Genomic DNA, 20353 nt, shown 5'->3' on the forward strand with positions numbered 1-20353 from the left:
AGATAGATAGATAGATAGATAGATAGATAGATAGATAGATAGATAGACAGATAGATAGACAGATAGATAGACAGATAGATATAGGTAGATAGGTAGATTGGTAGATAGATATAGATATCCGAGTGTATAATAGATTCTTGAGTGCAAAAAGTGATAGAGGATGGTATAGATACCAAACCTTTTGGAATAGGTTTCCCAAGAAGGTGGTTGGAAGGTGAGTAGGAGTTGGCTGGGGTGGGGTGGGTAGGGAAGCCCAGGAACAGCCATTCCCAAACATGACACGTCATTCCCAAAGGCATGGCAGCATGAACAGCCAGGTTAAGGAAAGATGTGTCTTCTGGTGTGGCTGAAGCAGAGTTCAGGGATCAGGGAGCACGAGGTTAGACACAAGGATAAAAAAGTTGAGTACTTGTTGTAAAGAGTCTGGTCCCATATTGAGATTTCTTCTTGTGGGCATTGGAGGATCAGCCAGGATTTATAAGGCAGAGCACGATGACCTTTGTGGTTTGGGAAGAAAAGTGGCAGGAGGGTTGAAAGGGGAGGTTTGGTGTGAGAGGTTTTCAGAAATAAAATGGATAGGATTTTTTCACCCATTGTATGGTAGAAGGTGAGGGGAAGGAAGGAGGTAAAAAGTGGCTGCAGTTTCTTAGGCACCTGGGAATAACAGGAATGCAGGAAGAGTGTGAATGGGGAGGGGAAGGAAAAGAGAACGTGCTTGGCTGTAACTTGTGCAATACAGCTATGGAATGGAGAGAGAGAGAGAGAGAGAGAGAGAGAGAGAGAGATGCCCAGTATACAGCTGGAATGGGAGTCTGGACCTCAGGGAGGAAGCTGGTTGGAAATGGACACCTGTTGACTTGAGTCATAGGATGCCTGAAGCCATGGAAAAGATTGAGATCTCTGTGGGGATGAGTCCTGGTGCCCCTGTATTTCTAAATATTTATCAATAATGGCTTGCAATGTCTTTATATTTCTTGGTTTTAGTCTGATATCCTATTTTCACTACCCACTCTTGGAAAATTGTTCAAGAAATACATTTGAGCTAGTTCTAAATCAAATTCCAGCATTTTTCCATCACCCTGGTTTTCTGGTGTGCATATGTTCTAGCTTAATTATAAGACAATGGACTATTATTCAGTGATTTGGAGAACTCTTCAGGTGTTTGTGACATTTGTCAGGCTTTAAATTAAAACTCCTGTTTCAGTCTCCTTATGTTGTTCTGAGAATTAGTAATAAAAGCTACTCATGATGCACTGAGCACTTGCCATGAGACACAGCTTTGGTTAAGTGCTTTTCCTACATGATCTCATGTAATCAGTACAACTGCCTACATTGTGACGTGAGGTACCTGGGCCATCATTACCCCCATTTTACAGATGAAGAGATGGAGACTTTTAAGAACAGCATTGTGTAACTTATGTAAGCTTACTTGTCCAGGAATAGTACTGTTAAGACTCCCATCCAGGTGAACATTGCTCCAAAACCTGCTTCTAAACACTGTGCTTCTTGCCACCTCTTCCAAAAGACTTTTCATCCGGAGCTCTAAAAGCATGCTATTGGACAAGGAATACAAAGGCTTATTTATGGAATCCAACCTCTTGCCTTTATTCAGATCATCAAACATACTTAGAGTACAAATAAAGTTTTTAACTATCAGTTGTTTATTTTAATGTTAGCTGTAGTAAATCATTCACTAATCAGATACTCATTTTCTGACATGATTGTCAGTCATCTCAGGTTTGTTTGATCTTTGTCAAGGATTAAAATACTTCCAAGGTTTTGTCTGGAAGCAGCCAAGATCCAAATATTTGTAATAATAGTGATCCTGCCTTAGAATCCCACCAGGTTAGCCCACTGAGTCCCATACGCAGGAGCAGTGTGGTGTAAGAGGTCCAACTGGAGGATCTAGAGTCAGGCAGATGGGAGTTGTAGCCCCAGTGACCCTGCTTGCTACCCCCAAGCTTCTGTTTTCTCATTTGTAAAACTGTGGTAATAATATAGGGTTGATGAGAGGTTTGGATGCAAGTAAAACTTTTAGCATTGCAGCTGACACATAGTATGTGGTCCATAAGTATAGCTGTACCTACTAAGGCTTGAAGGAAATACCTCTATGACATTTTGGACCCTTAGATTCTTAAATTCACAAAACATGAGGGAGCTCCATTCAGTCATTCATTTGTTCATTCATTCATTCACTAAACTCTCTCGTGCATGCTGAACTTTGAGGTGGGTACTGGGAACATAAAAATGAACAAGGTATAAAAGAAGACACTGTCCCTGGTCTCCGGCTGCTCAAACTCTAGACACTACTTAATCCATGCCTTAAAGTCCACTATCTATTTCCTGGAAGACAATTCATCATTTGAAACAAGGTGTGGCAAGTCACACTTGAAGTCTTATAAATGGCACACATAAGAGAGAAAAATCTGTCAGAGAATTTATGGTCCTTGAAGTGTCCTTGGAGAGACAGCCTCCTGACCCTGAGGAAGGGTTATATTAGGTGTCAGGAATAGACCCCATTACCCTGTTGTCACACTGTAGCCCAAGAGACCAAGAGCGCCTGGTTTAATTGGCAGGCAAAGATGTTGCCAAAGAAAAAACATGATCCCATGAGCTAGAGAGGCAGTCTCAGGACAGGAAGCAAGATGGAGGGGGGCAAACAGCCCAGGAAGAAGGCTCAGGAGAGACAGTTGAGGGTAACGCTCAAGAGCACAGACTTCCACATGAGATAGAGCTCCGAGTTCATATCCTTGGACAATTGCTTGACTTCTTCAAGCCTGATTTCTCATATCTTAAATGTATGGATATTTTAATATGCAGTTTTAAGTAGTTGTGACAATATATTTCTAGTGCCTTTGCTTATTAGGTTCTACCACATGACACGGCTTTGTGTCCTCCTCATCATCATCCTCATCGTCATCTCCAAGTGACAAACAGTCACCCAGTTTCCATATTCGCTTTGAATACTTTTCAGGATTGTTGCCGAAGATAAGATCTAGACGTATATGGGAACACATAAAGTGATGTGAGTTTATGGAATTAATGTATATGGCTATCAAACGAAATCTTTGCCCTTTTGTCCATGGCAAGGTAGAGCAGTGTACGAGGACCCTACTAGAACTGTATAAAGCAGAGTGAAGGACAAAGCAGCTGGATGTCCCCCAGGAGCCGCCCATGTCCATGCTGACTCTTTCCTTTTTCCTTGCCAGGCACTTTCTCTTTAAGACCTCCTCGGGGAGCACGCCCCTGTTTAGCAGCTCTTCTCCGGGATACCCTTTGACCTCAGGAACCGTTTACACGCCACCACCCCGCCTGCTGCCCCGGAATACCTTCTCCAGGAAGGCCTTCAAACTGAAGAAGCCCTCTAAATACTGCAGCTGGAAATGTGCAGCCCTGTCCGCCATCGCCGCAGCCCTCCTCTTGGCGATTCTGCTGGCATATTTCATAGGTAAGTCAGGGCAGCCCACTCCATGACCCTGGCCGTGAGCAGGTGGGGCATAGGCCATGGGCTTACAAAGGGAGAGCCCTCTTTTGTCTGGACAGTTTGCTTGTTGGCTCCTGAAAGATGTAAACAATGAGTGAGGGATGGGAGCTCTTTTTCTCTCCTGAAATGTATTTAAATCTGATGAGCTGCTTTCTCAAGATTCTAAATAATATTTATCAGACATGTTAGTAAGCATCCCTACTGTATTCTTTCTTGGAGACGAGCTGAAAATTGTCGTTTCTGCAAACCCATCCCTCATTCCCGAAGTAGCCTGCTAGTCTCTTCTGTCACTGGATTTTAACCCAGGTCTGTGCTCTAAAATGCCTGCAACATGGGTTAACTTCAGCCAAAAACTGAATAGAAGAATAGTGACCAGCATGTCTTGGAGCATCTTGATTCAAAGCTAACATCTAGCTAAATAGCTAATTTCCAGAGGTATGGAACAGAAACAGGATTCAGAGGTCAGAGCATCCAGTCGGCTCTCTGTGTGGAATCAAGTCACCCAGACACAGTGGATCTTGCCCACATCCTCTCCTTTGCTTCTGTCCCTTTAGCCTCAACTTGAATTGCACCACAGCCATGAATCAGGTTCATCTTTCATGCCAGCTGTGCTTCTGGGCACTCAGGATATAGCTTAGGGTAGCAGATTGGTGAAGTTGCTGGGGTATCTTTCTTCCTATGCCAGGGATGTTGGTTTGCATGCATGAGGTGTAGCCTTGTAACTATGGCAAGCAGCAGGTGCCAAGAGCTCGGGGGCAGGGTGCCCCACGCATGTGAGCGTCCTGGGCTGGCCACAAAGCCTGCTCACAGCTCTCGGCCCCAACAAAGAGCCCCGGTGTTGCTGCTCTGTGAACTGAGCTTGCCAATGGCAGAGCTCCTGGCCCAGGCAGAGGCCACAGTGGTATTTGTTCAAGTGCATTTGAAACACTTGATGGTTCCGGCTGGGTTTCAGGGCATCTATGACAGGCGTCCCCAGATGGGCTGTACCATGTGGCAAAGCAAGCCTATAAAACACCAGCAGAAAGAGGCCAGCTCCAAAATTCTTCTCAACACTTATGCTGCGGAAAAAGGGCAACCCTGATCATTCTGACTTCGTCCCTTCTCCGTCAGCCATGGGGCTTCCACACCTCCTTCATCCTCAGGCAGCCAGCGTGGTAGCGTCCAGAGAAGGAATTGGTTCAGGACGTCCAAGACTGTTCTACCCAAGCTTGCCTGATGGTGAGGGCGGGTGGCCGTGTGGCCCCCATGATCTGGGGCTCTGCCCAAGGCCATCACAAGCCAAAAACTGGTGTGAAGTTCTCACTGTCTCCCATAAGATCGCTATGCTCACCTTAATACAGAAAAACCCGTTTTTACATTCTTTACCAGTCACATCTCCTAGGAATGCCCTCCAAAAGTGAGAAAAGTGACACTCTGGGGAAAGGTACCATGTTTATCTGGAACTTTGCAAAAGCCTTGGTGCTATAAACCCCAGCCCCACATTGGCACAGAGGTCTGACACCCATGTACCCCTGATTTAAAGTCATGTCTGCTTCTCACTTGCTCTTGATGAAGGATGAAGTAATGGATTGACTTGAGGGAGGGGGAAGGTGTCCATTGCAGTCTCAGTCACTTCGCGTAGAATCTTTTGCATCATTAGAGGTAGTTCTGTGTACTTCCCCAGGTAACTGTTCAAGGAGGCTTGGTAAAAGTAAATTGAATTGCCTTCAGGGTCTTTGCATGATTTGGCTTTGTGTCAGAAACTTCAAAAAGGGTCCATGAGCTCACTTCTCAGGCTTAATGTTCTGCTGAGCTGGTGGGCACCACGGGGAGCCCAGATACAGAAATTGAGGCACTGCTCACCTCTGCCAATACCATCCCCAGTGTACCTCCTACTCCACTTGCCAGAGAGAGATAGATGGCGACTGCCTGATGTACTGAGCTTGATAGCTAAAATATAATAGCTTTCTGTAGGGTGATTACGTAAGTGGGAAACCATATAGTGAGAGTTTAATGTTTTAATTGGGTGTGTAACTTGTAAATGATGGATTAGGAAGCATATTTATCCTCTGTCTGGAGGCTACTGAAAGCTGGACCCGAGCATCTTAGGATGGCTTATTAGATTATAATCCATCATTTTCTATTATGTATGCTTTAGGTAAGATTATTCTTTAACTCTGGAGTATTAAAGCATAGTCTATGACTCAAAATGAGTGATGGTAGGGGCCAGTTTCCCCAGAAGTAATGGTGGTGAGTGTGGAGCCAGAGAGCTACTCTCCAGAGGGCATGGCAGCTCTGCAAGCGCCATGAGGGGTCATGGGCTTGAATGCTGACCTTGACCCAATGATCCCTTTCTCCTTTGCCTTGACAAAGTTGTTTTCCTTCTGGGTCTTGGTTTCCTAAGTAAAACCTGGAAGCATGATGGTTATTTATGTGCAGAAACTCCAAAGTATGGTGAGGATTAATTAATGTGTATAAATCACTTTGAAGATGAAAAGCAGTATATTATTAATTACAGAGCTGCAGGGGCATAAACAGTGTATTATAAACGCAGAGAAAAGTGCTGTTGGGAGCAACGAGTGCTTGTGCCCACCGAGAAGATAAACCATCAGGGAGGGACAGAAAGGCAACGTAAAAGTCAAAGCCCTCCTGTTAAGGAGACCTGAGTTTTTAAGACCTGAGCTCATTCTGGTTCATACATGACTCCGTGTTCCACTAGAACATGACAAGTCCTGAAACTGAAGCATCAGCCCTGAGATATTTATGGATAAGCACTAGGCTCAGGCCTGCCAGGAGCTGTGACAAATAGGTCAAATTATCTTCCTTGCATGTTCAAACCCATGAAGAAAAGACTCCAGAAATGAGCAATCTGGACTAGTTCAGCCCCATGACAAGTTCTTCCTTACATCCAGCATGTGAGTGAGTTTGAAAGCAGACGAAGGTCAACCCTTGCGCACATGGGAAGACGTAGACCTTTGCCAACTCAGGAAAGATTCCCCGGTTCCTCCGGACATAACTGGGAACAAAGATCTTTCATGATGTACTCTTCCATCAGATTCCTCCTATGCCAAATTCTTCCAGTGTACATAACATCCTGGAATAAATTACTCTGAGAAGCTGCATAAACTCCTAGGGGACCATTTTGTGCATCACTCAGCCCCTGGCCCACATGGTTCCTAGGGGTTACTGGCTGTGAAATGCAAGAGAGCTTCCCTCTCAGGAAGTGGTCTTACACCCTGGAGCAGCTCAAGTACTCTCATTGTCTGCAACACCAGAAATCCCTCTAGATCCCTCAGTTCCTGCATCATGTAACCAATATAGCATTTCTCACCGGTTTTATGCCAACTCTGCTGTATTTTTATCCTCATAGTATACATAACAATAACTGATTGGCAACTTTCATTTGCAGAGAACTGTCGGCTTTTTCACTGAAAGCACCTTTGTGTAATTATTAAATTTGAACCCTATCCCCAGCCCCCACCATACGCTCCAGCAGAAAATAAAATCGGCCTCTTACAGTCGTTTCACAGAGTTGATGCTGAAGCCCAGAGTGCCTGCAGTCACATGGCTGGCTAGTTGCAAGGGTAAGACTAGGTCCTTGGTCTCCTGATTACTCTCCTGATTATTTCCAAATACTGCATGAGACCTCATTGATCCCTTTTGTAGCATCAGCTCCCTGTATCTGATTTTGTCCTTATTAACAAGGGAGAATAATTGGTTCCTTTCCTTCCCAAACCATCTTCTGATGATTCCCTCAATGGAGAGAAACCATCTCTCTTCCTCAGTCTCCTAGCCTGCCCGTAGGTTGCTGTTTTCCCAAGCATCTTCTGTCACAGATGTCAGCAGACATTTTCTGTGCAGAGCCAGATCACAGATATTTTTGGTTTTGTGGGTTGTGCGGTTTCAGCCCAATTGGTCCGCTCTGCGGTCCTCTAGCAGAAGCAACCATACCCACAGCCATACGTGGCTCTGTTCCAGGAGACTCGAAGTATGGACACTGAAATTCGAATTTTATGTACTTCTCATGTGTCATGAAATAGTATTCTTTCGATTTTTTAAAAAACTTTTTAAAAGGTAAAACTATTCCTTAGCTCATATGTGGTTCAAAACATACAAACAGGTGGCAGACTGGATTTGGCTGGCCCTCGGGCCATGGTTTGCCAACCCCTCTTTGATTATATTACTGTTCTTTTCCTAAAAATACCTTTTCAGAGTGTCTCCATTTTTACAGAAAAAAAAAAAAAAGAAAATCTGCTTTCAGCCTGGCTAAGAGTCCAACCCTCTGTCCACTGTAAATGGAGCAGGTGATTATTTTCTGAGGCTGGCAATCCCACTTCGTAATGAATAATTACACCTACTTTCTGATCCATACCAAAAAGGAGAAAAAGCAAGCCACTTTTCTCTTTGAAAACTTTCCAGGGGATAAAACTGTCCATCCTGATAGGCTTCATGAAACAGTGCCTCAACTCTTGGGTGGTGTGCAATTGCCTAAAAACTTTGCCAGGTACTCCCTCATCCTCAATCTTCGGTTATCCCAGGTTCCTCTGCAAAATCTCTGCCTGTTTTCAAAGGTGCCTCAGCCCCTGGTGCCTTCTTTGTTGGGGTTTCCCAATAGGTTGTAAGGGTGCAGGTTCACTGAAGGGTATCTCTGCCTTCTTGTCCTAGGTTAAGGTTGGATAGATCTAGTTTCCTTAAAAGGCACCAAAGTTCTTCAACAGGCTACCCCACGTCAAGGAAGAAAGATGCTTGGCATGGATGACTTCACTGTTGATATCCAGATAATCCTAGAAATTCTAAGATGAGAGGCAACACAATGGTTCACCATGACACGGGACTCAGACCATCACCCGCGAGTTAAAGACAATACGGAACATACGCTGAGTTTCTGTCAAAATCTCTTCTCATGGTTGGGAAGGGAAGGGGGTGGAGGGAAAGATAAGAGCATTTATGTCATCCTGAATTAGTTTTTAGCTCTTCAGATCTCTGCCAAACTAAAATACATATATATATTAGAAAGTCACCTTGTCTTTTCTCACTACAGTAATTCCTGCCAAATATGAAATACTATGTTTTAAGTAAGCTGCTCAACACTCTGTCTTCTGCCACTCTCACTTTGATCTGGGAAGAACGCGGGCCATCAACATGTCAGGATGTTAAAAGTGTGGTAATTTGGGGTGCTTTCAGTTTCTTTTGAAAACAATGAGAGATTATTTTCTACAGAAACTAAAAGCCTACAATGTATTTAAAGTTGCTACACTTGAAAATTGATATGTTGAGACTCCTACTGATGAATCCTGTGTTCAGAGCTGATATTTTGTGTATTCCCATCTCACTGAACAGAGCAGATTTGGGGAAAACATAAAGAAAATGACAGAAAAATGATGAGAACAGTACACTTACCCATCATCCTTTGTGAGGGTACAGCCTAGGAAAAATTTTGGCCCTCTCATTCAGACTCACAGTTCTTTGACTATCCAGAGAGATGCTAAACCTTGACCTCTGCATGAATTTGACATTATGGATTTACCTCCCATTATCTAAAATGCAAAAGGCTGGTGATTAAATCTGAACAATCCTGCAAGTAACATTTCCACCCAACTCCCCTGACCCAGATGGTCAAAGCTCATAGTTAGCCCCACAGAGAAGGAGAGAGCTGCCCACGAAGAAGTCAGGGGACCCAGTCATGTTGTCAGCTCTGATGTTAGTAACAGACTTTAGATATGCTAATGTGCTCTTAACCAGATAATAAAGTCCTGTCAGCGCTGACACACTGGTGAGTCTTTGGCAGTGGGGCTCCCATTTCAGAAATGCACACCCAATTTCAGAAGATCTGTCAATTTATGGAAAGTGAATTAAGTCATCAGCTAGGTCTCCATCACCTGGCAGCCTTGTGGCAGCACGTGTATCTCATGTTTGACATTCAGGGACATTCCTTTACCGAGGTGAGGTATCTTTGTTTTCCGCTGCAAGGCACCTGTCAGGTGGCTTTCCCACCCTCATGGGCATGCTCCATGGATGAGGAAGAGGAAGCAACTCTTGGTCTTTACTCTGTAGACCATCTTAATGCAAAACCAGGGGAGAGTGAGTAGGTGCTACAACCCCACGCCCCTCAAGGACCCCGACGGGGAGTTAGGGCATCAGTATGATCTGCTGGCCCAGGACTTCGTGGCTCCGTGGAGCATGTGTTGGGTGAATGCGTACGGAGTGTGCACCGCCTTAACTCACCATTCAGGCCTTTGTCCTGAAATTTTTCTGGGACAGTGATCTCTCCAGCAGTCATCAGTTCAGAAGCAGTAATGGGATGCTATGACATTATTGTGTCTCTCTCCACATGCTTGGTTTATTTGACTGGCTCACTTAGGGTGGTCACCAAGCGCACGGATCCTTTACCTCCCACAGGAAGCCTTTAAATTCCTCATTTCTTAAGTCTTTCATGTGTTTGTTTATTTTTACTTGTTGCATGATCTAGAATTCTGGATATAGCTTCTAATGTACTATAAATAAGTATTATTTCGTTCTACGTTTTTACCTATAACACGACTGCAGAGGTTCTTGCTGTAGTAAATAGAAGAGTGCCAGTTGAGGTGCCTGGGTGGCTCAGTCGGTTAAGCATCTGACTCTTGATCTCGGCTCAGGTCATGATCTCAGTGTTGTGAGATCAAGCCCCTCATTGGGCTCACATACCAAGTTCTCTCTCCCTCTCCCTGTGCCTCTCCCCCCTCTAGAAAGGAAGGAAGGGAGAGAGAGAGGGACAGAGGGAGGAAAGGAGGGAGGAAAAAGAAGAAAAGAAAAGGAAAGAACCAGCTTGATGTAATGCAAAGCACAGGCCTGGGCTTTGGTGTCAGAGAGACCTGAGTTCAAATTCTGATATGTATACGTAAAAGCTGTGTGACTTGGGCTTGCAGTTTAATCTCCATGTACCTTAGTTTCCTTATCCAGAACAGTGGAATAGCTCCTGCCTTGTAAAGATGTTTCAGGTGTTGACTGAAATTATATATGTATACAACTTTTCTTCAAATGCAGTATGTCATCAATAATGACATTATTGTACGTATCCCCAAAGTACTGACAGGTACTTCACATTTATAGTTTTTATTTTGCAGTTTTGTAAAGAGGTAGCCACAGACCACTTGGAATGATATACAACCATGTGAATAGATAGGTCCATGGCCAGACCAGCAGACCAGCATGCTGCCTGACCAGCCACGATTATACAAAAACACCAGTTATAAAATGCATTCTGGTTTCAGAGAGATAAAAAGGTGAAAACCTCTGAGTTTTAGCATCAGTGAAGTGTGGTGGTACCTGGCACACAATAGAAGCTTATGATGATGATTGTATTGGCTACCACACTCCTCGACCAGGTTCATCGCAAGGTATAAACCAGGTTCTTTGATCATTGTATCTCCAGAACAGTGCCTAAGACCTTGTAAGCATCAATAAATATCTTTTGAATTAATAAATGCTGATTAGGGTTAGGGCTGAGTTGGATCATTTGTTGACAACCTTATCAAATACCCAGAATCCTCGATCCCTAATTTCACTGGTACCCTCATGTAAAGGGAAGTTTCTGGTTCCCTGATGTTATAATTGCCTCTGTTCCCAAATTGCATTTCCAAGTTAGAAAGCATTTAGGCAACGGAACAGTTAGGGGGGATGTGTAAGCACCACATTTAAGCCCTCTAGCAGGAATCTGTGATTCCCTGAAATCGAGAGAGCTAGCTGAGTGAAACTGGGAAGTGTTTGTGTCTGGCATACGGCCACCATTTGGCACTCATATTACAAAAGTATAGCAGAATTTAGTTGGAGTTCAAGGTGAAGAAGCAAATAATGGCATAAATCTGAAAGTCTGTTGGCTGCTTCCCTGTAAATGAGGATGTGCTAAGAAATGAAGCAATTGCTACAAGGCACCAAATAGAGAAAAAGACTATTATATGGTGAATTAGGTCTGTGTACACAAGCCATGCAGAATCTTCTGTGCTCTGAAATGCCCTACTTAGCTGTGTAGCTTCATATGTGACAGAAATTTGACCCCTAAGTGAACTTTTAGAACATTCATATTTTTCTTAAGGTCACCTTAAATCATACTTCTTGTGCCCTTCATTGAAAATTCCTTTCTAGAAAATTCACATTTTGATTGTTAAGAATAGACACTCAGAATTTTTGCCTGAGCCCTTTTCTCATCAAATAAATCATTTATTAAATTGATGTCCCATATTAAGATCCTCTGCATTAGGGGGGCAAATGGTCCATCAACTACATTAACATATTTAATATTACCATAAAAGAGAGGATAATGCATTGCATGTTCCACTAATTTCATTTTTTTATTATCAACTTCTAGCCTTAAATAAATATGTAAACATCAGAATGTCTCAGAAAATACAGCAGTCCTCAGCTACATGTTGATAAGAAAAGAGTTTTGCCGAAGAAAATATTGTCCTCCCTTCTTGGAAAGAGAAGTTTATATGATACATAATATGTATCATCTTTCAAAGGCTTTTTTTTCCCTAAAAACCAAAGGGAGGATGAGCTTTGCCTCCAATCTTTGCCTTTCTTTCATCATGACTTGATTCACAGCTGTTAGGGAAGGGCCTTCCCTTGGGATGGGTTTTCAGTGGAGTTAGGTCATTTGCGGGAAGATTTGTACAAACATGTTTGGCACTCCCCTAGGGACTCTGATCTTTATAAAAGAAAGGCATATTACCTTGCTTTTGCCTTTGCAGTCATGATGCAATCCTATCAGTTCGCTTACTTATATTACACCATGAGCGTTTTAGAGGCACGTTAATGAAGTTTAGATTAGACTTGCTTATATTCCCCAGGGAGAAGTAAGTAGCAGTGTGTCAAATACATTCTGCTCTTCAGGCCATGATAAACAAGATGACATCTTGCAAAGAAGTTTGGTGCGCCTTTGAATTAGAAGCATTGTTGAAACTGGTTTTAAGGCTACCTTATGCCCCACATTTTACAAACCTGGACCACTAGGGCATTCACTGAATTAGAGTTCATGTGTTTAAACTTTCTTTTAATAAGAAGTTTAGTATACTTCCTTGACAAAGTTCTCTCTTCTCTTGAGAGAATTGTAGGTTAAAGACGTTTTTCCCCCATGAAGGATCTTTGTGCAACTTTGTATATTCATATAATGTATTTTTTATTAATTTAAAATATATTAAATTTATTACTTTTATGTTTGTCCATTGCACAAGAAATGTTCTTTAGGCAAGTGATCGGCTGGTCACATTATATGCTGGAACCTGCTGACCAGCCTCAGAATCTAGGACGTTTTTACTCAAAATTTTTTCCTAGACCTAGGGTCTCATAAGCAACCCCATAAAATAGTACACTTAATAGGAAAGCTGAGAGAGCCTAGGTAAGTTATGTTTTGCATAAACGACCTATGCCTTGATGTTAAGACATTTGCGTTTCATTTTTCCCAGACCCGTCAGGGAACAGAAGCTTTTATACTAGAAAGCTTTTTATTAACTCATCGGCATGAACAAATGGTCAGCCATCCTTTCTTCCCCCTAGAAATGGTCTAACCATTACACAATAAGAAATTGAGGAGATTTGTGTCTATTTTTAGCCAGTTTGTTTTTGTCAAATGAAGGCATTATCTCCTCTTGAATTTACTTTAAAAACTGTAAAGCTTCTCAAACAAAGAAGCTTGCCTGTGATTAGCTTATACTTCTAATGAACACAGCAGTGAAGAACCAAAAAAAAAAAAAAGAATATATACCAAAAAGAATGGGTTGAAGTTAAGACAAAAAGTAAAGGGATAGGCATCAGAAGCTGTGAACAGAGTAATTAGAAATGCTCATGAGCAATGCTAGCTATGAGATGCCATCCGCTAAGCAGGATAAAACATGGAACAATTAGAAGACACCAGAATGGGGGGAAAGTGACACCCAGCACATCAAATGACACATGATCTTCTGCATGATTTCTTGAGCCAATAAATCCAGCCAAGGTAATGAGATGAAAAGCAATCCTTGAGAATTGCTTGGAGGTGCTGTTTCACCCCCTCATCTTACATCATTAAACTTTCGGTTCCCTCATGAACTACTTAGATAAATAACAGTGGACAGCTCAACATTTATCCAAATAAACCAGAAAGCCACCATGATAAAGGAAATTGAATTTATAGACACAGCAGGCCCTTGCCTAATAGATGAGAGTAATGTGTCTAATGTTGAACATCCATCTATATTTCAAATACAGTGTATTTTGGGGAGGGAGGGGCATGAAAATCACCTCCTACAAAATCATTTCTCAGTAAGGTTGGTTTATCGCCTGTTGGGTCTAATTGATACTCATGTAATTCCACTATAGTCTTTGCTACTACAAATGATATAATAGAAGGAAAGAATGAATATGCCTTTTGGCTCCCAGGGGAGCATTGAAAGTTAGGCTTAGAAAAATCACCTTTGTCTTCAGATGTGTTGTCTTTAGAATGACCCTTGAAGCCAGGAAGCAAGTATATTTGTTTTTTAATCGATTGAGGGCATTCACGAAAGTCTTCTATTCCCTCTTGATCAGAAATGGACATGAGGGAAGAGAATTATTTTATACTACATCCTTTCTCTGCCTTATTTTCCTGTCTTCATGGTGTAAAAGAAGGTCCAGTAGGAATATCTGAGACGACCTGACAGTTTTAACTCCCAACCAAATTCAATGGACTTATGAACTTCTAACATTTGGAAAGGTTTCCTAATTCCTAATTGGGCATGTCTTGGTCTCAGATAGGAGATATGTGTACTTTTTTTTTAAACACTTTTTTTTTAAAAGATCTTATTTATTTATTTGGCAGAGAGAGAGCGCGCGCACAAACAGGGGGGGCAGGAGAGGGAGAAGCAGGCTCCCCACGGAGCAGGGAGCCCGATGTGGGACTCGATCCCAGGACGCCGGGATCATGACCTGAGCCGAAGGCGGATGCTGAACCGACTGAGCCACCCAGGCGCCCCAATATGTGTACGTTTTAATGAAACGTTTTGTTGGGTACATTTGGTCTAACTTGAAGGAAACCAGCTTCCAACCCTGCTTCCAAAGGTTTAATGTTACACAGTGCTTGTTTGCATCCACACAGATGTGGACGTTACTGCTGCTTCCCCTTCTATCCCCTCTCCTATATGGTCTACCATTCAGTATCCTTAGAGCAAGTCCAGATTTATCCTGCTCTGTCAGGTTTAATTTTTTAAAAGGAATATACATACATCACAGTTCCTTTAATGTCAGACTTTTAAAAGTGTACTAATGTGCAGATGGCAACTTTACCCCACTTCTTGTCCCCCTGGCCCCCACCTCTCTGCCTTGGCTCTTTAGGTGGGGGTGGTCAGGGCAAAAGTGTCCCCAAGGGCTCGTGGTCTCGGCCCTGTCTGGGAGAAAATATCTCTGTTTCTTTTGTGGGGATGTGGATGCCAATTGCATGGTATTTTATTCTTCTCTTCAAAACTGACAGGAATTAAGCCTTTGGAAAGGTCAGCTGACCCAGCAGTGCTCTCTGTATTGTAGTGAAATACCAATGGTTTGTTTTAATGTCAGAGGCAAATTGGAGAGTGGACCCGACTGAAGTATTTGTGATTAAATTTGTCCTGAAGGAAGAAAAAGAATTGTCTGTCACGTTCGCATGACTAAGGGGTTTATTAAACAAGCTGTTGTGTACCCCACCCAGGGAGAAGGCTGGTCAAAACATGAAGGGGAAAAAAGAGAGAGAGGGAGAGATCACACGGAAGCCAAGCCTGAACTCTTCTCATAACTGCATGTCTGAGTACCTTGGCTAATTTGCCCACGCCCTCTGTCATTCTTTCTTGATCACACACTACTTACTGCTGCCTCACCCTGACCAAAAACTTTCCTGTGCCTCTGCTTCCCACAACAGCACGAAACAAAATGACAGAACACACCCAAAAATCTGGCTCATGGGGAAGATACCCAGAGTGGCCCCAGTTGGCTCTGGGCTTGTGGCTGCACCCTTCACAACCCAATTACCATGTCAAATGGACAGCAGGGGTTTTCTTTGCAGGGCTAGTCTGGCATCTCTTTTGGTGGAAACATAGAGAAGGACTCCAGACATGAAAAGTGATTAGGTGTGCATTGCAAAACCATAGAGAAGATTCTTTACATTGTGCAAATGCTGTCACATTTTGGCTGATTTTCATTTGTGTGATAGGCCAAGGAGGGTGCGGACCCTAATGGCAAATACCCTTCATTGATGCCAAGGGGGAAACAAGTATTACGAGAAAAAGCAAGCGTGCACAGGGACAAAAATACGGGAAGGCATTCCTTTCAGTAACTGTAGCATGTATGGTGTGTGTGTTTTTTTCCTGGGCATATAAAAGGAGAAGGGGGCCCAATGAATGGTGAGAGACAGTTACACTTTCCACTGGCTTCTGTAGAACCAGAAGGAACCACATGTTCACCATTGGCCTAGTGAAGAAACGGAAGCTCAGACTTCGTGGTCAGCTCAGAAAATCCTCTGACTTTGATTAAGCCAGTTCTTATTTTTCCACTGGATGATGAGGCTACAGTTTTAGCCCATCTCTTCACACTCCTGTCCCCAGCATCCTCAGAGACTCTATCCATTTATCTTCGAAAGCCAAAGAAAAGAACATGGTGTGAGAGGAGGGAGTAAAGCCAGTGGCCCAGGGAAAGATGACTCAGATGCCGGATGGGGAGGGACTTAAAATCTCCACCCTGAGCCATGTGCTCATGGCAGAGTCCCAAGGTTCTAGCCCACCAGGGTGACCGGGGCGGGGGGGGGGGGGGGGTTGGACCCTGGTAGCTTGACTGAAGGCTTGCCACATATGCAGAAAGGTTCCCCGCATCGAAAAGAATTTTGATTTGGGGCTTTAATGCCTTTTGAAAGCGCATCAGGAGTAACACTGACATGCTTTTGCCGCAGCCTTGGAATCCTAAAATAAATAATAGAAAAATTGTGATTTAAAATATAATTCCAAATACTAACTGGGCCCCGCTGCCTAGATGAGTAATAAGCTTCAATAAATGTGTGACAGGCACAAGGCTCTTCAGTGTGAAGAGTAGTGAGGCCTCAGAAATAGAAATAGGTTTTTCATTACATGAGGGATTATGTTCAGCCTGACTGTGGAGCCTGTTCTCGGGGCCACAGCTGCATCTTCTGCCTGCAGACGTATTAACGGGTAATAGTAAAGCGGGCTCACACAGCCTGAGACAGCGATTTGTTTTAGGGAAGGGAGAAAGGTCGCTTTCTCCCACTTAAGTCAGGATTAGCATTGTTTACTACACACTTTCCCTTAAACTTCTATTCGTCTGAGCTAATGAGCTGCAATTGGAGTCAGGTTCCACCTGGGTGCCTGCTCAAATCTGCAAGGAAGCCAGGGATGGAGAAGTCGGCGTGGTTTGGGGTGCTGGTGGTTGCTATCTTATTTTGACCCACGTATGCACACCAACACGCACGAGTATCCTTCACTTTGAAGATCGTACAAAGTTTTACTGTTTAATTTCAAGCAAACTCAGCCATTCCTTTGAGGCTTTCCTAATACAGGAACTCAAAGTCAGCCCAGGCACACTCTGACCTCCCTTCTTTTCAGGACTGAGATGTGGGTGTCAGGAAACTGAACTGGGCCCACCCTGCCCCTTTGCAGCCAAGGAAACTATGGGGTCTTGGGAGATGAGTTTCAGGAGGAGTTTGAGAAAGGTTTGGGGGCTTGGGTGTAGAAGGGCACCCATGATGAGGAGAGTTGATTTCAATTTGTAATAGGTTTTCTTTGGCACGTGCTATCGACACAGAATTCCCAGCCTCTGTTCCTTCTTGACCTGAATAATGACTCATTGAAACTTCATACTTCCAGCATCATTGTTTGCCTGGATCGGGGAACCTGAATTCTGGGTGTAGTGGTTCTTCATTGTAGGGGCCAGCTGGGCATTGGAGAAGTCCCGTGAAGAAAGCCCTGGATTTAGTTTGGCTAGGTGGCCATCTCAGCCCTTAGTCACTGTGTGCTTTGGGGAAAGTCAATTTAATGCCCTCAGCCTCATTTTTCTCAACTGTAAGAAATGATTGATAACAGTTATAATGATGACGGTACCTTTAGCATAGTCTTCCTATGTGACATTTAAAGCAGATATTGATATCTATTAATGCTCGTGCTGTCTGTGCATTCATCCAAAAGAAAAGATACACAGACGCTAAGGTGCAATTTAGGAATTAGGCTATTGAAGTTCAGAGAAGGGAGAAACTCCAAAGGACTGGAGGAGCTGAGGATGACTGGGTGGATGCAGTTCCAGGCCCACCCAGCCCTGGAAGGATGGAGAGAAATGGAAGTGGGAATGGGTTGAGAAGCATAGGCAGCAGGGTAGGGGAGAGGCCAGCATTAACAGGATATGGTGCAGGGGAGTTGAGGGGCTCAGCCGGTGAGGAGAGGGCTGCCTAGTGAAGAGCGGTGGAAAATAGGAGGTAAGGCAGAGCAGGACCAGGTGATGGATGGCCTGGAAGTCTGGCAGAAGATTTAACTTGATTAGTTTGGCTATAGGGAGGTACTTAAAGTTCATAAGCAGGAATGTAACATAAAATTATGACATGCTATCATGTCAGTTACCTAGCAGATGCTCCATAAATATTTATTGGCTAATTGATTGAGGATTCAGGATAGACTGGGAAGCGGGACAGAAGTCAGGGCTCTGACCCTTATCCAAAGGCTCTGGCCATAATCAGTGGGTATTTGAATTGGTGAGGGCCTGGATTAGAAGGGGAGCCACGGAAACAGAGAAACAGAGTGAATCTGTGAGAGACTCCTTCCAAAGAAGAAAAGGCAGATTTGTGATATGATCTGTATTGTGTTGACTGTGGAGATGAAGAAAACAGAAGCATCTGATACGTCCTTCAGGTTTCTAACCCGGATCTCTAGAGGAGTAATGTCAAGAATGGTGGACTGAAAAATTAAAAATTAACCCGCCATCTTTAAATCACTACACACTTTTCTAAAAGCATGTTTGGCCCAAACATTTTTTTATTGGCGTGTAATTCTACCAGCCCTGGCAAGAAGCCATTCTTTTTTTAATGCACTCAGTAAATCTCTGTGCGGTTTCTTTATTATTAGAGGGCCCTTTGATCCAATAAAACCCCATCAAGACCCCTTCTGAGGCATTCACTCTGGATTTCGTATGAAAGTCTGTGGAGAAAAAGGAGAGCAGAACTGGGTTAAAACTGAACTCTAAAAGGCTAGCGAAATGCCTCCATAACAGTGCTCATACATAGTGCAAATTTCGTGAACCAAAAAGAGGCATCAGGATATACATTGAAACTCAGCATAGCCACTTATAAACAGAAAAGCACGCTCCAGGACTTGAAGGTCCTTGCCTAACAAATGCAGAATGTGGTCCCGGGAGTCTGTACCATTGCCCTTTTTGATTTGGGGCAGTGAAGCTTACAAATGAAAATCTTCAAAGAAGAAAGTTGCCTTTTGATCAGCTGGTTAGTGGCAGGTTTGAAATTATGATAAATCTGCTGCATATTCACGGTATGAGCAGGTTTCAACTCTAATGCAGTTGCCTGTGTCTCTGCAAATGAGGCTGCCTCACTGTACCCAGGCTGAAGGGTCAGATGGATGAAGTCGGCTGTGGGTTTATGGATCCAGGCAGAGAGGGCCAGACATCAGGGAACATGCCTGCGCCCTCCTCCCCACTGCCCTCCCTCTGCACCATGCCAAAGTCTCCATTTATTTTCTATGCTTTAACATTTGGCTGAAGTGCATGAAATACCCTCTTAGTCGCTAGGTGCCCAGAGTACAGCATAAAACAGTGTGCTTACCTGGGGAATTTTAGAGTTAGCTTCCAAACTAACCAAGAGAATTTAGGCCCCAGAGGCGTTATCTGGATTGACTGTGTGGATGAGCTTCAGTTTAGTAGATAATTATGTCTCTGTGCTTTCTTTTTCTCCCTATCCTACTTCTCACCTCTTCTGGTCTCCTTTCTGCTGCAAGGGAGCGGGAGGTAAGGCTCAGGCACAAGGCTGGACATCCCTTTCTTTTCCAGTTTTTGACCCCAAGCCGTGGTGCTGGTCTTTAGGGACTCCTAAATCAGCAACCGTTTTCCAGGCTCGGCTGGGTTAGGACAGGTGTCAGATCTCTGCCTTCTCCACATCACCCCACGAGAGGCAATACCATGATGCTCTCATGAGCCCACCCCTGAAGCTCTTGGAGTCCTCCTGCATCCTCCCCAGGGAGGGAGATGGGGGGTCGGATATAATGCTTGTGTGATGATTAGTTGTGGGGTGCATCCCCAACATGTCCATAGCTCAATCATAAATGTGGAGAGTTACTTTAAATGGCACTTAAATTTAGTCGACTTATCAGCCAGTTAGAATAATCACAAGATCATATGACATTATTGTCTGATAGCATTCCTGTAGCTGGTGACACTCTGAAAGCCTCTTTAAAAGAGAAAGGAACCTGGTCTTAGGACTCAGAGATTGGTTGAGATTTGTAAGACATCCAGGAGAAGTTTAAAGTGGAGTTTGGAACAGAGTGAACAGGCTCTTAACCGTGGGTAAAATTGTAAGAGAATATCTTACACTATTCTTGCAAACCAACTTGTCATTTCTCAAGTGTATAATGAAATAATGTGTATGAATATTTTCATGCAGAACAGCCTTTCTTCCAAGTTTTGCCCTCTTCAGTGCTTCGTGGTACATACAACAGAGTCTTACAATGGTGTTTTACAATCTCAAGACCAAAGGCTCCCAAAAAGGTCCTGAGAGAAGTGTAAATGGGTAGCAACTATCTCTAAGACTGTTTTTATAAGTAAATGATGAAGGATAAGGAGGGATGTTCATGGGGAAGAACCCTCTAAAAATCACTGGGAGTAGTGGAGAACGAAAGTAAAATGCAAATGATCCTATTCTGCAGCTACACCAAT

The 20353-nt window shown here is 43.5% G+C and overlaps 1 protein-coding gene across 2 annotated transcripts in view; it reads left to right on the top strand.

Moving 5' to 3' along the window:
- TENM2 (teneurin transmembrane protein 2) overlaps nt 1–20353 on the top strand; it is a 923830-nt gene that overhangs the window by 657530 nt on the left and 245947 nt on the right. For both annotated transcript variants that reach the window (XM_035013873.1, XM_035013878.1), the window contains one exon: nt 3210–3448. In XM_035013873.1, the coding sequence (XP_034869764.1) occupies nt 3210–3448 (239 nt within the window). The remainder of the gene's footprint in view (nt 1–3209; nt 3449–20353) is intronic.

The sequence above is a fragment of the Mirounga leonina genome, unplaced genomic scaffold (assembly GCF_011800145.1).
Source record: "Mirounga leonina isolate KUSES-001 unplaced genomic scaffold, KU_Mleo_1.0 Mir_104, whole genome shotgun sequence".
Taxonomy (NCBI): Eukaryota; Metazoa; Chordata; class Mammalia; order Carnivora; family Phocidae; genus Mirounga; species Mirounga leonina.